The sequence below is a fragment of the Talpa occidentalis genome, unplaced genomic scaffold (genome assembly GCF_014898055.3).
Source record: "Talpa occidentalis isolate TD23 unplaced genomic scaffold, MPIMG_talOcc4v2.1 talOcc4.2, whole genome shotgun sequence".
Lineage (NCBI taxonomy): Eukaryota > Metazoa > Chordata > Mammalia > Eulipotyphla > Talpidae > Talpa > Talpa occidentalis.
Genome location: NW_023602073.1, coordinates 138,685,126 through 138,701,180, shown reverse-complemented (window position 1 = coordinate 138,701,180; position 16,055 = coordinate 138,685,126). Strand labels below are relative to the sequence as shown.

The following is a 16,055-nucleotide window of genomic DNA, read 5'->3' as shown; positions in this document are numbered from 1 at the left end:
ATATCATCCATATTGGGCCCCCCTGCTACAATTATCAATGTTCCAGACTTAAGCTGTTCTGTCACACTTGTTCTCAAGCCAGAAGACACAGAGAGAGGTCTTAATTAACACACAGTAGGCATGTGGTATGAGTGAGACATAATTTTGTTCTCTTATAAGACCTCAAGTTAGGGCTCACTTGCAACAGCATTCTATCCTAGCCTATTCTGACCAACACAAAATTTAGGACCTAAAAGTATAGGGTTGTTTTGATAATAGAAAGACAATAATGAACCATAAGATAGGAGGCATACAGAAAGAGACAGCAGATAGCAAGGAAATTGTGACCAGAATCAGGAAGGACATAAATCCATTATTTTGCAATGACAAAACAGTCTGTAATATTGTCACCTGTAATAACTGGGACAGCAGCTATTATATGAAATCAGTTGACATGTTTAGGCAAGGAGATAGGAAAATTAAATGTGCAGAGGTCAAAATGAAATTGATTCTCATTTCCAAATGTTAAAATATAAAACAGAAGGTTTCCAGGCTACAAAGGACAAACGAAAACTATGCTTTATATTACAAGGACCAAGTCAAAACTCATATTCTTGCATTCAGATCTCTGAAGGGAGAGATTTAATTTGGCACCCGGAAACCTGTCAGGTGAAGACAATTGCTGAGAGAAAAGAAACTATGACTGCGGTTTTTCAATAGAAGTCTGTTAGGCTAATGGTTTCTAAAATTTAGTTTGGAAGGTGAATCTTATCTCAAAAAGAAACATCAATACATGTCGTGGCTGATGAACTAGTTTCAAAAGAAGGTATGGTTCTTGAAGGAGTTTAACTTAAAAATATATATAATTACCAGCTAGCCTAAGAGAGACTGTGACCACTGAAGATTTAGAACGTTTTTTCATGTCAACCTTCTAGGACTAGGAAGCATATTGAGAAAGCTGCTGGATCCGAAAGAAGACAGTCCCTGACACCCCATCACAAGAGGCCAAAAAGGATGATGGGTGAGAGACTCTTTCCTGAGACTGGAAGCAAAGGTGATGGAAAATACCAGGAAGCACATCAAAGCCCATGGAGGGAATATTCCCTAACACCAGCAAACAGCACATTATCTTCTTGGAAGGATTTCAGAATTTCTATGGAATAATTACTGCTGTGTATCTCTGAAACTTTGCCTTTTCAAAAAGGATTATTGTTATCCTATCACTGCTCTCCCATCATGCACTAGGTACAGAGGAACAGCTAAGTGTCTTATACATGGGACTATTAAAGAAGAGGTGCCATGTTAAAGTTTGATGTAGAAAACTGGAGTCTGCTTATTACTCTTGGGTTATCATGAAGGTCAGTACATTTTGCATGAAGAAGTGAGATTAATCTAAATAATTTTAACAAGGACAGAGTAGGTAGATTCTATTGCTGATCACAAAATTTGCTGCCTTTTCGTGGGAAAGGATGATACTTCTTCACTCGACATGAGTCCTATGTAACTTTCTCTGGTCAATGAAATATCACCAGTACTCAGCAATGCATCCAGGCGGGAAGTTTGAGTGAGAACATTATTTGCCATGCCCCTTTTTTCCTGTGTTCCAGCTGGAGGCAATATACCAAATAAAGGTCTCACTATCAATTTGGTTGTGGAGTGAAAGTGACCAAAATCAAGCCATAGAAAACCTACAATAGTAAAGGGGCAGAAGCCAGAACTAAGAGTGTAGCTTGATGGCACTGGAATTTGGGGGTGATTAGTTACTGTAGCATAACCTTATCTATCTTAACTGATTCAAGTAGCTAAATTAGTTTTCTACTGTTTCTATTTTTATTCTTGATTTATATTTTATGTGGAAATTTTTCAAATATGGAATGGTAAAAGGAGGCACTCCCCAAAATTCTGAAAGTTTACTTGAGCCCAACAAGTGACAAGCTCACTTGTTCTCACAGTTACTCAGAGCTAACCTTACAGTCAGACCTTGGAACTAATGATTATATAACTTGGAAATCTAAATTTAACCTGAAATGCAGGAAAAAGCACAATATACAGGCACAAGGACACTAAGCTCAAAAAAGCTTGTTTAAATTGACAGTCATTGGCAGAGTTTGTTTTGTTCTTAGCATAGCTATAGAAGATGACTGTGAAGAAAAAAAATAAACAATGATATATTACTCAGCAAACCTCAACAGAATTTCAAATTTGAAACCTGGATATGAAGATTGAGAGAGTACAGTCATAGATATGTTTCCCCAGTGCAAGGGCAAGGGGTGAGGGTGGTCAGATGTGGGGTGCTCACGACCTGTGTTCATGCCTCCCTAGGTTTTCGCAGAATGACAGAAATGACCTCAGAGCTGCTCAATAATAATATATACATGAATGAAAAGAAGGTACAAACTATGATTCACCAGGAAACTCGGACTCTAATTCCAAATACAGCCAGGTTCCTGGAGAATATCTAATACTGTGGGATGTGTAGATTCGGTATAATGATGGACAATCATTTATACAGCGTGATTTGAAGGATGAGTCCTATAGGCAGGAGTATCTCTAAGGATATTTCTCTAATTGTGATTTTACAGGAAGTTTCTCTGTGGTGAGAACATGCTGTTTATAAAGTTTTCAATTAGGGGGTGCAGAAGAAAAACTCAGTGGTGAAAAACCAAACAACAGGAAGCATATAGCGAAATATTAAATCCGAGGATTCAATACTATCTGGTCAGTTGGGCCACGTGTCCTTGTAGGTGCTTTACCTTACACAGAAACACAACAAAAGTGACTTGTGGGCCTCCACTGTGGCGCAGCAGGTTGAACGCAGTGCTGTGAAGCTGTCCTCAGCCTCTGCAGTGCGGGTTCGATTCCCGAGATACCCGCATGGGGCATCAGACCTCTCCTGCCTCGCCCGCTGCTCCCCTCAGCAGTGTCTTCGGTCTGTCTGCCTGTTCTGTTCCCCACTCTGTCTCTGGTGAATCCTCTCAAACCCCCCACCCCGCCTCTGGCGTGTACCCTGGTTCTTGTAAAATAAATAAATCTTTAAAAAAAAAACTGATTTGTTAAATGTGCTTCTGAGGAGTTACATCCTGCTCTCTTGGCAGCTGTTTATCGAGGCAAGGTTGCAACAAAAGAAGAACTAAAGAAGTGGTGGGAAAAACTTTGGAAGCTCTTCATTAGCTCTGTCTGAACATTCACTGTGGAAGGCAGATGATGGGTCCACACAGAAGCCCATAACTCAAAGCCTAGTCGCCTTTATGGCAAAAGGACATTGCAGATGTGATTAATCTTTCCTTGAGATGGGAAGATTATCCTGGGTGTTCTTGGTGGGCCTATTTTAATTACAAGTCCTTGGCAGTGAAAAGCCTTCCCTGGCTGTGGTCAGAAAGTGATGTAATGGCAGAGAGATGTGGCTTTGCTAGCTTTGGATAAGGAGGAACTGGGATATAACCACAGGATGTAGGTAACCTCTAGAATTTAGATGGAAACAGATGTCCTCTAAGCCTTCTCAGATGAATGTAGCCCTACTGACACTTTGATTTTAGACCAATGAGCTTTGCATCAGAGGTGTAGCATACAGAGTGAGAGGCCAAATAATAAATTTGTGCTCTTTCAAGCCACTGAGTTTACAGTAATTTGTTATGGCAGCAATGAAAAATTAATACATTTAGTTATTTCCCAATCTGGATCTAGAGAAATATAATGTCTGGCCATGATTTATTTGTGATGGGATGTCAATGCTTCAAATGCCAAACAAGCCTACTGGTAGATAATGCAACAAACAAGAGATTGATTCAGCATTAAAAATTACTAAACTCTCACTAGCTATTGGAACTGCTACTGCCAGAGCCAAATCCTTGGCAAGCTCTTGCCTTGACAATGATAGTTTCAAATTTTGAAAATTAAGAAAAAGCAAAAGACTTCACAAAAGTTAAGTATGCATTTCTTCCTAATATAAATGTCTGGCTCTACCCTAGAGATTCTGATTCAATTGGTATGGTGTGGGACTAATATTGGTACGATAAAATACCATTTTAAAAGTTTTCTTGATGATAGTAATAAGCCAGATTTGAGAAATACCGCTCTGAAGTATAATTTTCTTATTCATAACATTCTAGGGTTTGTGCTTGCAATTTATCCCAATGGATTGGATAATAGTAATTAGTTGATAGGAGTATTACATTCAGTTCTAGTTGATACAAGTCCATATGGATTCAATTCATTAACATTTCAAACAAATTGCAATTACTCATCCTCATGGAATAAACTTGGATAGCCATTAAACTCCTATAAAAATGTGTAACTTTATATTGTTCCATTAGTGACACTTTGTAGGAAAGGTTAATTAGGAAACAGAGTGGTCATATAGAATTATGACACATTGGTCATATAGGTGATGAGAGCAGACTTATCACTATTTCACACAGCTCTTTGGTGTGTGGATGGAGAAGTTCCTGTATATGAAGTACATACCCTGAGAAATCTAACATGGCCAAAAGACATAGAAACTAGACTAGTGTAAACAGTGGGCTAATTAGTAATCATATAATTAATTATATGAGTGGGATATGCTCCATTCATCTGAGGATAAATGTGAATTAAGTACTTGGGTGTGAGGTTGGTTTTCAGGAAAAGTAGATTTCCAGAGAATTTAACACTTGGGAACATATTCAAGAAGATGTTCATAGATATGGCAACCTTTATTATACAGTATCTAATAAAAAATCATATTTAATAGCTACTATGACCCAACACTTAGTACATAATACAAATATAAAATACCTCCTTTATTTTAATCATTACGTTCAAATAGAGAAATAATGAAAGAGTGGGACAAACCTCTTAAAAAGCACTTAATTTGTGAATTCTAAGGAACATTTAAAGAAGAATACTACTCTTTCTCAAATGGTTCCAAAAATAGAAGAGGAAGGAGCATTCCAGATTTCGCAAAGCACTGCAACAACATTACTCTAATACCAAAACCAACCAAGGACCCACTCTCAAATTTGTTCACATGTTAGGCTAGACTACATGAAGGAATATTCAATTTTGGAAACATACAAATTGCCTAATAAGTAGAAAATTGATATATCTGAAGGTATTTAAACTTGGTACAATTTCCAGGGACTAGTTAATAGTGAAAAAGTTTACTAGCATATCTAAATTATACAACTATAAATTGAATGGCTCTGCTAAAAGATAAAATATTATCTGGTCACTGTTACAACAAATGTTAGAGGCTTCAATGAATTTCTACTTTTATACCTCAAATCTATACCTTCTTCATGCTAAAAATCATCCAATCACTTTATGAACAGAACTAAGATGTGTATAAAGTAAAAGAATGGAAAACTTGCACTTCTGCATTAACCTTTATGACTTTTGGATGATAGAACATGTGCCTCTCTATAAATCCAATTAGTGATTAAAAGAATGGAAGAGGAATGATATTGAGCTTAAGCAAGTGAGTAAAGATCTCTGTGGGAACCTGCCCACTCTATTTGGCCTGATGGGTCTTTGCATCACCAAGCAAAGAGGAAGGTCAAAACATCTTTCAGCTGCTATAGTTCATCAAGATATTCTTAAATAAGTTGACTATGCTAAAAAAAAAAAACTAGCTTGTGAAATCAATACAAATGAAAGCACAGAAACAGTCTAACTTGCACTATGCATTAGAAAAGTAAAATGTAGCACATTTCAATATGGAAATTTTCTACTTCTGTGTTGTCTAGTATGACCACTAGCTACCTGTTGTTATTAACACATGAAATGTTCCTAGTAAATCAAGGAACTGATACTAAATTTCATTTAATTTTAACTGTAAACAGATACACATGGCCAATAGCAATGACAGTTGACAGTGCAGGTCAAAAGTATTAATGAGAAATACACAGACCAAGAGTGTGCCTATAGGAAGCTATTTTCAGAATTTCATCTGTGGGTCATACTACTTAATGAGATTTGCCAGAGAAATTATAATGTCTAGACGTGACATAAGGTCACTTTTTTTTTTTAAGATTTATTTATTTATTTATTTGTTTGTTTGTTTGTTTATACAAGAACCGAGGTACAGGCCAGATGCGCAGGAGGGTAAGAGGATTCACCAGAGACAGAGCGGGGAATGGAACAGTCAGACTGATGAAATACACTGCTGAGGGGAGCAGCGGGCACGACAGGAGAGGTCTGCTGCACCATGTGGGACCCCCGCCAGCTGGCCAGGATGGAACTGGAGCTGCAGAGGCTGTGGACAGCTTCACAGCGTGGCGCTCAACCACCTGCGCCACCAGGGGAGGCCCCATAAGGTCACTTTTATTCTTCCAACTAAAATATATAAACATATCTGCTATGTACTGAATGTTTATATCACTTTAAAATCCATATATTTAAACACTAATCCCCAATATGATGGTATTGGGAGACTGGGATTTTTGGAATTGATTAATTCCTGTGTAGAGTATTTGGGTCAAAATTCTAAAGACAAAAAAACAAAAATAAAAATAAAATTCCAAAGACAAAGACAATTACCCCTGGAATTAATTAATGGGCTGAAGTAAATTGGAACATATCTCAGTTTACAGACTATTTTAATCTGAATCAAACCATAATGAAATAATCTTACCCAACCTTTTATAATAAGTTAATTCAAAATGGAAAGTCTATAAAGTTTTTGAACCTTAAAAAGAGGTGAATATAAGTAACAATCTAAAAAATTTAAATGTAGTCTCCACTACAAAAAACTACCCATACATGAAAGTCTTAAATTCTGCCATATCAGACTAGCTGACTTTATTGGTCTTAAGTTGTGAGCATTATAGACTCCATCAAAATTTTTTCATTATGTCTCAAATAATAACTAAATACAAGCACAGACTAGCTTTAAAAAGCACTGTTCCTATCTGTTCCCAATTGGGACAAAGACTTAGGGAGAAATTAAAATTATGTCTATAATAATACTGGGTTGTGTAAAAGACTAGTGATAACATAGTCAACCTGGTAAACTTACACAGTTAAAATAACTGCAAGCCACAGCAAATCTTAATATTGCCACATCACAAGACAATGGTAATACAGGTTTTTAAGGGACCCAAAAACTGTCATGTTCTTAGACCAATAATTATATATTTAGAAATCTATAGTAAAGGGACAATCTGAAAATAGTAACAACCACCACCATGAAAATTACTGTATCATATTCAGTTCTGTTTCTAAGAAGAAAAATTGGAAGCAACCTAAATGTCCAAAAATATAAAAATGGCTAAGTAATTACAGTATTTTCACTAGGATATTATGGAGCTATTAAAATGGTAGTTGTAAAGACCATGCAGCAACATCAAAAAACTAAAGTATAATCCTCAGTGAAAATGAGATACAGAATTACATGCACACTATGATTATAACTATACAAAACAAAATGTAAAAAAAAAAACTACATAGAGTTTCATGCAGTGCTGGTAGGAGTTGCCTTTCGGAACTCCTTATTTTCAAAAGCCATGGAAATATTCATATCTTTTGATTGAGTCACTCAGCTTCTGGAAATATAGCTTAAGAAAATTGTGCTGGCAAAAGAAATTCTTATTACATCCCTTCCTCTGTAGCTTTTTTTTTTTAATTTGTGAAGAACTAAAAACAGCCTAAATGTATAAAAAGAATGAAGTGGTTAAATAAATTATAGCTTATTTGTTTGTAGAATGTTATGCAGCCATTAAAAATGAAAGAGTTTAATGACAAAGAGAAATTCATAAATTTAAAGAAAAGTCAGTATTTGTTTTTTAAAAGCAATATCTAAGATAATATTAACCACACAGTTTAAAACCATACAGGAAAGTGATTAAGAGTGGTTACATAAGAGCAAATTCCTGATGCTCTTTCTCTTTTTATGCCTTCCTATATTTCTAATTTGCACATGATAAACTTAATAGTTATGTTTTTCTTTGATAATAAAATTTCCTACATAAAAGTCTATGTAGGAAAACATAAAATATCTACATTGGCAATGTGTAAGAGTCATTGTTTATGGATTGTGAGCTTGTTTTTTCTGGTTTCCACATTGTGGGATATAGTTATATTAAATTTGCAATTCCAAAAACACTAACATTTAATAAGATGATCCATGACATACATTATTTGCTTTGTGATAAAATGCGACACTAATAATACTTTACATTTATGTAAGGATTTATAGAGTACAAATCATTTCACTTGTATTATTTTATTCAGTCCTCAACACCTTTGTGAAATAGAAACTGTTTCTATGCTACAGTTGCAGAAATTGAAACTCAGAGGATAAGTGAGGCCATCTAAATCATGTGGCAGACATACAACCAAATCAAGGTTAGATCCAGTGACTAAGCATCCCAATGCAATACTTGATCAGTTTCCTTGGAACATTTCTAGCACTTCTCCTCAGGAATGCTGAAGCATTATGCTACTGCAAGCATGATATAAATTCTGTAAGCAACTGAGATATTTACTGGAAGACAGTGACTTGGATTTGCTTTATACCTTCTCTTTCCACTGTCCTCACAATGATTAATTTTTCAAAATTAGGCGTTGATATTTCAGTTAGTGTTTTTTCCAACACATTTCCAACCCCTTGATATACTCAGCTAATTAAGCAGTGATGTAGATTTTGCATGAAGTATTTTTTAATTAACCATAATGATTCCCAATTTATTCAGCCTGGGCTCAAGACCCTTAATATTCAAACTGACAATCCACTAAACGTGAACTCTTTATTTAAATAATGACATCTGAGATTAAGCTCAATAAAGGTTTCTATGGAAACTAACTGCAATATCAAAACTTTCCAAAACACCACAAGTGACCCAATTAAGAGAGGTAAAAATAAGTGACAGAAACAGTAGCTATCAATAGAATGGAAAGGTTAATTTCACTTCCTCTTACTAATTTTCATAAATATACCTGCATATTCATTAGAAAACTATGGAATTCATTTGATATTCAAAGAACTCAACTAGATAATGATGACTAAAAGTTTGCATTGTTCTTCAGTAACACTAATGTCAATTTCACAGAAATACAGAGATTAAAATTAAAGAACAAGGTATGTTTATAAGCGTGTATACACACATAGATAACAGCCAAACACTGCAAAGAAAAAAATTCTAGGATTTATACAGCAAACAATATAAATAAATTTTATAAATTAGGTCCAAACAGAAATATGACTTCATCCTTCCTCAGAACAAAGGAAAATATTAGCTGTACTTGGCTCCAGAATGAAATACAAATATTAACATGTTTATTATAGGTTGTACTCACATAAGAAGCCTTAAAAACAGCTTTGAGAGTCAAATATAAAATAAGATCAATTCACAAATTTGCAAATTGTATTTTCTGGTTATGCACATTAACCAAGTTCAGAATTTAACCTTGACATTTGTATGCAGTGTGGCAATGGAAAACCCAAATATTGTTGACGTGGCAGTTTGAGAGCTAAGGTCACAAAATATTTTCCTAGAAATACTTAAATAAAGATAGCCTATCATTTAATAATATTCTGATATAGTCATATTTTGAAATAGTCATATTTTGAATTTTACTGACGAAACACAATGGCAAAGTGACACATGGATTCGTACCACTAGACGGCATCTCAAACTTAACTGGCCCAAAAATACATCCTGATCCTTCTCCAACCTGCTTTTCCCCGCTGCCAGCCAATGTCAGCACTCTTTCCAGGTACCCAGGCCAGAGACATTCTTGACAGTTCAGTCAGCAAGTCTCCTCAACTCTCATTCACAATGTGCAGAGTTGAACCCACTTCTGTCCATCTTGCTTGCCAGTGGTTGACCCAAACCCACATGCTCACCTGTCTTCCTGCAACATCCCCTTCACTTCTCTGTTTGCTTGTGATCCTCTCCTTCTGTCAAAACTTAAAGACTACAGCAAGAGTAGTCACATTCAGAAAAAAATGAGGTGACCATGTCTATGCCATCAAACTCTGTGTGGTTTCCCACTTCACTCAGAACAATGCCAAAGTTCTAACCAGGCCAATCAGTCCTGCCCCATCTACTCCTCTGGGAGACTTGACATGGGACATGCTCTCGCTGGCTCCAGACAGTGGGGACCCCTGCCTACTTTTTAGCTTAGCCAGACATGCTGGTGTCTTTGTACATTCGCTGTTCCTTCTGCTTGCAACGCACTTCCCCGATATCTGAATGACTCACTCTCTCATAGGCCCCACATCTATAATCAAAGGCAACCTTCTCAGTGAGGCTTTCTCTGGCACTTTCTCTTTTAAACTTCCACACCACCATCTCATCATTCCCTGTCCTTGTTATTCATTTCACTTATGAACTTATGATCATTTAAATGAGAATATATTTTGCTTAATCTATTTTTGCTTACTATTTATTTTCCTGCACTGGAATTTAAGGTTAGTTTTTGCTGCAGAAATAAATCTACAACCTTGCATATTGCAGATATTCAGATATTTGTTGAATGCTGAATGAAGAGTCCATTATAAAAATGATAATCCTTAGTTTTTCTTTTGAAAAAAGTAAAATTCATAGGCTTGCTACATTAAAAGATTATATAAATAAATTGATCAATTTGATACTAAGAAATGACAGCTCCCTCAGAGCTATGTTATACAATGTTCTACAAGAGTTATAAGAATTCTATCTTCTGGGCCTCCCCTGGTGGCTCAGCCATTGAGCGCTGGGCTGTGAAACTGCCCGCAGCCTCTGCAGCTCCAGCTCGATCCCCAGGCACCAGTGAGGGCCCCACATGGTGCAGCAGACCTCTCCTGCAGTGCCGCTGCTCCCCTCAGCAGTGTATTTCTTCGGTCTGCCTGTTCTGTTCCCCCTTCTGGCTCTGGTGAATTCTCTCACCCTGTACCCAGTGCTTATATAAATAAATAAATAAATCTTTTTAAAAAAGAACTCTATCTTCAAAGAATACATAGTTTAAGAAAGAAAACATTTTTAGAAAACAATGGGAGAATAATAATAAAGGACAATATATTACTAAATGCTAAGTCCAAAATGCTAAGTCAAGCATCGTGGTATTTAAAAGAGTTGTATGATGCAAAAGAATGAAGCTTGACTACTACCTCACACCATACACAAAACCCAACTCAAAATGGATTAAAGAACTAGACATAAAACCTGAAACCATAAAACGCATAGAAGGAAATATAGGCGAAACACTACGTGATTTGCACATCAAAGACATCTTTACAGACACATCACCCAAAGCAGTGATAGTGAAGGCAAAGATAGACAGCTGGGACTACATCAAATTAAAGAGCTTCTGTACAGCAAAAGAGACAATAACCAAAACAAAGAGAAACCCCACCAACTGGGAGAACATTTTTGCACACAACACTAATGATAAAGGACTGATCACAAAAATCTGCAAAGAGCTGATAAGACGCAACAAAAACAAAGAAAATAATCCAGTCAAAAAATGGGCAGAAGAGCTAAAAAGAAACTTCTCCAAAAAAGGAACTCTTCTGCACTGTTGGTGGGAGTGCAAACTGGTCCAACCACTGTGGAGAGCTGTGTGGAGATTTCTGGACCTACTAAACATAGAGCTTCCATATGATCCAGCAATTCCACTCCTAGGTATTTACCCAAAGGACACAGAAACATCAATTCCAAAGAGCACCTGCACCCCTATGTTTATAGCCGCACTGTTTACAATAGCTAAGCTTTGGAAACAACCCAAATGCCCAAAAATAGATGACTGGATCAAGAAGATGTGGTACATATATACCATGGAATATTACTCAGCATTCAAAAAAGATAAACACATGCAATTTGCAGCAACATGGATGGCACTGGAAGGGATCATGCTCAGCGAAATAAGCCAAAAAGAAAAGGAAAAATACCGGATGGTCTCACTCATAGCAGGAATCTAGAAAACTTAAATAAGGGACCAGGAAAACGAATAACTATAAGAAAGTGAAAATCAAAATCAACAAAAAACTACGAACCAGAGACACTTTTAGGGGGCGGGGGTGGGAGGGGAGGGATTGGGGTCAGAATGGGGGGGCTGCAATTGTATGGGGAATATAAAAATAAAATTTATTATTAAAAAATAAAAAAAAATAAATAAAAAAATAAATAAAAAAAAAATTAAAAAAAAAAAAAAAAGAAACTTCTCCAAAGAGGAAATGCAAATGGCCAACAGGCATATGAAAAAATGTTCAACATCACTTGTCATCAGGGAAATGCAAATCAAAACTACCATGAGATACCATCTTACACCAGTGAGAATGGCACATATTAAAAAAACTAGCAACAACAAATGTTGGCGAGGGTGTGGAGAAAAAGGAACTCTCCTGCACTGCTGGTGGGAATGCAGACTGGTCCAACCACTATGGAGAGCTGTGTGGAGATTTCTTGACCTACTAAACATAGAGCTTCCATATGATCCAGCAATTCCACTCCTAGGTATTTACCCAAAGGACACAGAAACATCAATTCCAAAGAACACCTGCACCTCTATGTTTATAGCAGCACTATTTACAATAGCTAAGCTTTGGAAACAGCCCAAATGCCCATAAATAGATGACTGGATCAAGAAGATGTGGTACATATATACCATGGAATATTACTCAGCATTCAAAAAAGATAAACACATACAATTTGCAGCAACATGGATGGCGCTGGAGGGGATCATGCTCAGCGAAATAAGCCAGAAAGAAAAAGAAAAATACCGGATGGTCTCACTCATAGCAGGAATCTAGAAAACTTAAATAAGGGACCAGGAAAATGAATAACTATAAGAAAGTGAAAATCAAAATCAACAAAAATCTATGAACCAGAGACAATTTTGGGGGGGTGGGTGGAGGGAGGGGAGGGATTGGGGTCAAAATGGGGGGGTTGAAATTGTATGGGGAATATAAAAATAAAATTTATTATAAAAAAAAAAGAGTTGTATGTTCAAATTCCACTGCTGTCATTAATTACTTGAAGCTAGGGAAACTGTTGTCCCTTCATCCTCAACATCTTTATTTTGCAAAGGGCACAAAAACACTAATCTGAAAGGAAACCTGCATTCTTTTGTTTACTGCAGCACCATTTACACTAGCCAAAATATGGAAACAACCTAAATGCCCCCAAACAGATAAATGGATCAAGAAGATGTGGTATATATAGACAATGGAATATGATCAGCAAACAAAAAAGATAAACTCATGCCATTTGTGGCAACATGGATGGTGCTGGAAAGGATTATGCTAAATGAAGTGTCAGGTGGTTTCAATTATATGCAAATATAGGAAAACCAAACAAAGGGTCAGAAAAAGGGCAAATCTTGCAAGCTGACCATAGATCAAGGGATACAGCAGGGGAGGAGAGGGAGAAAGGTCAAAACAGGGAAGGGAGGAGCACAAAGAAATTTCGTGATGATTCATGGGTGCTATGGTGATGGGAAAACTCTGGGGACTACACCTTAGAGGAGAAATTAAATAGTGTCCAAAAGTTAACAACAATGTAAGATAATAAAAATAAAAAATAAGAAAAATTCACTGGGTAGTTTATTGGTCCAGTAGAATTATTAATCTCCACTGGGCCTTTTATTTAGTAGAAAAAAGTTAGTAGATAGAAATGTGACTGAATGGGTTAGCTGCTGAACTTTTCTCTTCCTCCTGGTTCTCAGCCAGATTACATTTCTTACACTTCGAAGAAACCATACTGAAAAGTTCTAAAAAACTTGATTGACTGAAAATAGATTCACACAAGGCAATTTTGCAGTGAACTCTGCTGAACCTTACCAAGTCAGACACATATCTTTGCATTTAAATTTATGATACTTTAAAGAAACTTCCAGCATCAAAATGTGAATATTATTAAAATTAGAAATATTTTATATAATGAGCCATATTCTTACCCTGTATTACAAAAGCACATTATTTTTTTTTTTACTTATCTCTATCACGTGTACAATCTGTTCTGATTTGCCAAAGAAAACACAAGTTTCTCTCAGCCAAGATACAGATTATACATTTCTCTGTTCTTTTTCTTCTTTTTTATGGATCATTTTTTTCCTGTGTACAGTGTTTTATACATGAGTGCTGAATGAATGAATGGGTTCTAGACTTCTCTAAATAATATGTGCCCAGTCCAGTTACAGAAAATGCGTGTCACATCACTATGTTACAATTCAAATTTTGTCATGGACAGAGATAGCCTGTCCATCATGTTATGTCATCAATCCAGTATGGACAACTGGCCCTATGGTAGACCAAAGATGGTCTCTCTTTGCTGCCTAGACAATACTGAATAAGGACCAGGGTCAGAAATGTCTCCATGCAATAGTGCTAAAACTCAAAATTTGCCTTGTTAAGAAGTCTGGGTTGGGCCTCCCTGGTGGTGCAGGTGGTTGAGCGCTGCACTGTGCAGCTGTCCCCAGCCTCTACAGCACAGGTTCAAGCCCAGCTGGCCGGCGAGGGTTCCACATGGCACAGCAGAACCTCTCCTGTCTTGCCCGCTGCTCCCCTCAGCAGTGTATTTCGTCAGTCTGCCTATTTTGCTATTTTGTTCCCCACTGGTGAATCCTGGTGAATCCTCTCACCCTCCCATGCATCTGGCCTGTACCCCACCACTTGTATACATTAAAAAAAAAAAGAGTCTGGGTTATGGTACTTTCCAGGGAGGGGACATGGAAGGATATCCCTGTGTTCACCAAACCTGCCTGAAAGGTCTGGAACAATGTGCTCTGAGCTGTGTGGGGGAAGTATGCATCCCACAGGGACCATCATTCCTTTTTACAGAAGAGAGCACAGTGTCTTGGCACTTACACCCCCATACCATGGTTAGTGGAGTGAGCCTGGAGGACATTATCTCATCTTGTGTATCACTTATGTATCAAAGCAAGTCATGAAAAAGAAAATGGAATACACAAGTGCTGCTAACTTATGTCTGTGGCTAACCTCTCTTAAGCATGCCTACAGTCAAATCTCTTCCCTCTGGACTGTGGAGATAGATCAGGGGCTGTGGTGGTGGGAGAACTATGGGAACCACACCTGATGGGAGCGATCAAACACTGTCCAAAAATTAGCAAAGATGTAAGAGAATTAACTGATTTAGAAAAAAATCTCTTCCCTCTGATTTGAATATTAGAAACCTGAATTCTCAGCTTTTCCATTACTTATGTTATCTCTTCTTGTAGCTGGTGCCACAAGATATAAAAACATGAATCCCTAAAGAAATATACATTTGCTCCTTATTATAGTGTTTTTATAAATTAGGGTGTCGATTTAGTTTTTGGATCTCCAATCTTGACACATTCTACTCTTATTCAAAAAGCCCTAATGGAGCTGGAGAAGATGACAATCCCTCTGAACTGTTATTTTATGAATAGGTGTTACCTGTGCAGATTCTTTTAAAGTTGGGATTTTCCAGAAGGTGTCCTGGTAGGCGGCACTGGAACCGATGTTGCCAGAACTCAGGGAACCAGGGATTCCTCGTATTAGTGTCAAGTCTCAGTTTCAGAAAATAATCATCAAATGACCTGACCTCTGGTGACTGCAGCTTTATCGTGATTCCCCCGTTGGCTTCCATCTCATAACCTTCAATGACTTCATCTCTGTCTGCCCATCCATCACTAAAAAAATGCGGAGAGAAAAAGACAAATGTCTCACAAATAGAACTCAGTTATGCATGAGTAAAGCAATTCAATAAGGCTGGAAGTCTATTTTAAGTGAGCGTTGCTACCATTCGATGACTATTTTTTGGTGGAGAGTAGAATGTTATGAAATTGTAATTTTGATTTGTTTTTCACAGTAATAAAAGTGATAAGGAAGATGATGGTGACAATTACAACTAACTAATGAGCATGTGTTACAAATCAGAATCTGTACTATTTAATTTTAAAGAGTCATAAAATATTCAGCCATTAATTGAAGTTCTGGTGCATCCAGGATATGGATCCAGCAGTCTGACTCCCAAGCCCAGTGTGTTTTACAACTAGATCACAAAGACCATTGCTCACTAACCATACCAAAGAAAAAAAAAATCCTGGCTCTTAAGGCCTGCACACTTTGAACTCAGCAAGTTTTCAAGGTAACAATCAAGATCATTATATGAGCTATATCATGTGGAGTAGAAAAT

General features: G+C 37.0%; 1 protein-coding gene across 2 annotated transcripts in view; it reads right to left on the bottom strand.

Annotated features, from left to right (window-relative positions):
• The window catches only part of GRM1 (glutamate metabotropic receptor 1), a 406,389-nt gene that overhangs the window by 92,323 nt on the left and 298,011 nt on the right, over positions 1–16,055 (bottom strand). For both annotated transcript variants that reach the window (XM_054697906.1, XM_037520535.2), the window contains one exon: positions 15,314–15,549. In XM_054697906.1, the coding sequence (XP_054553881.1) occupies positions 15,314–15,549 (236 nt within the window). The remainder of the gene's footprint in view (positions 1–15,313; positions 15,550–16,055) is intronic.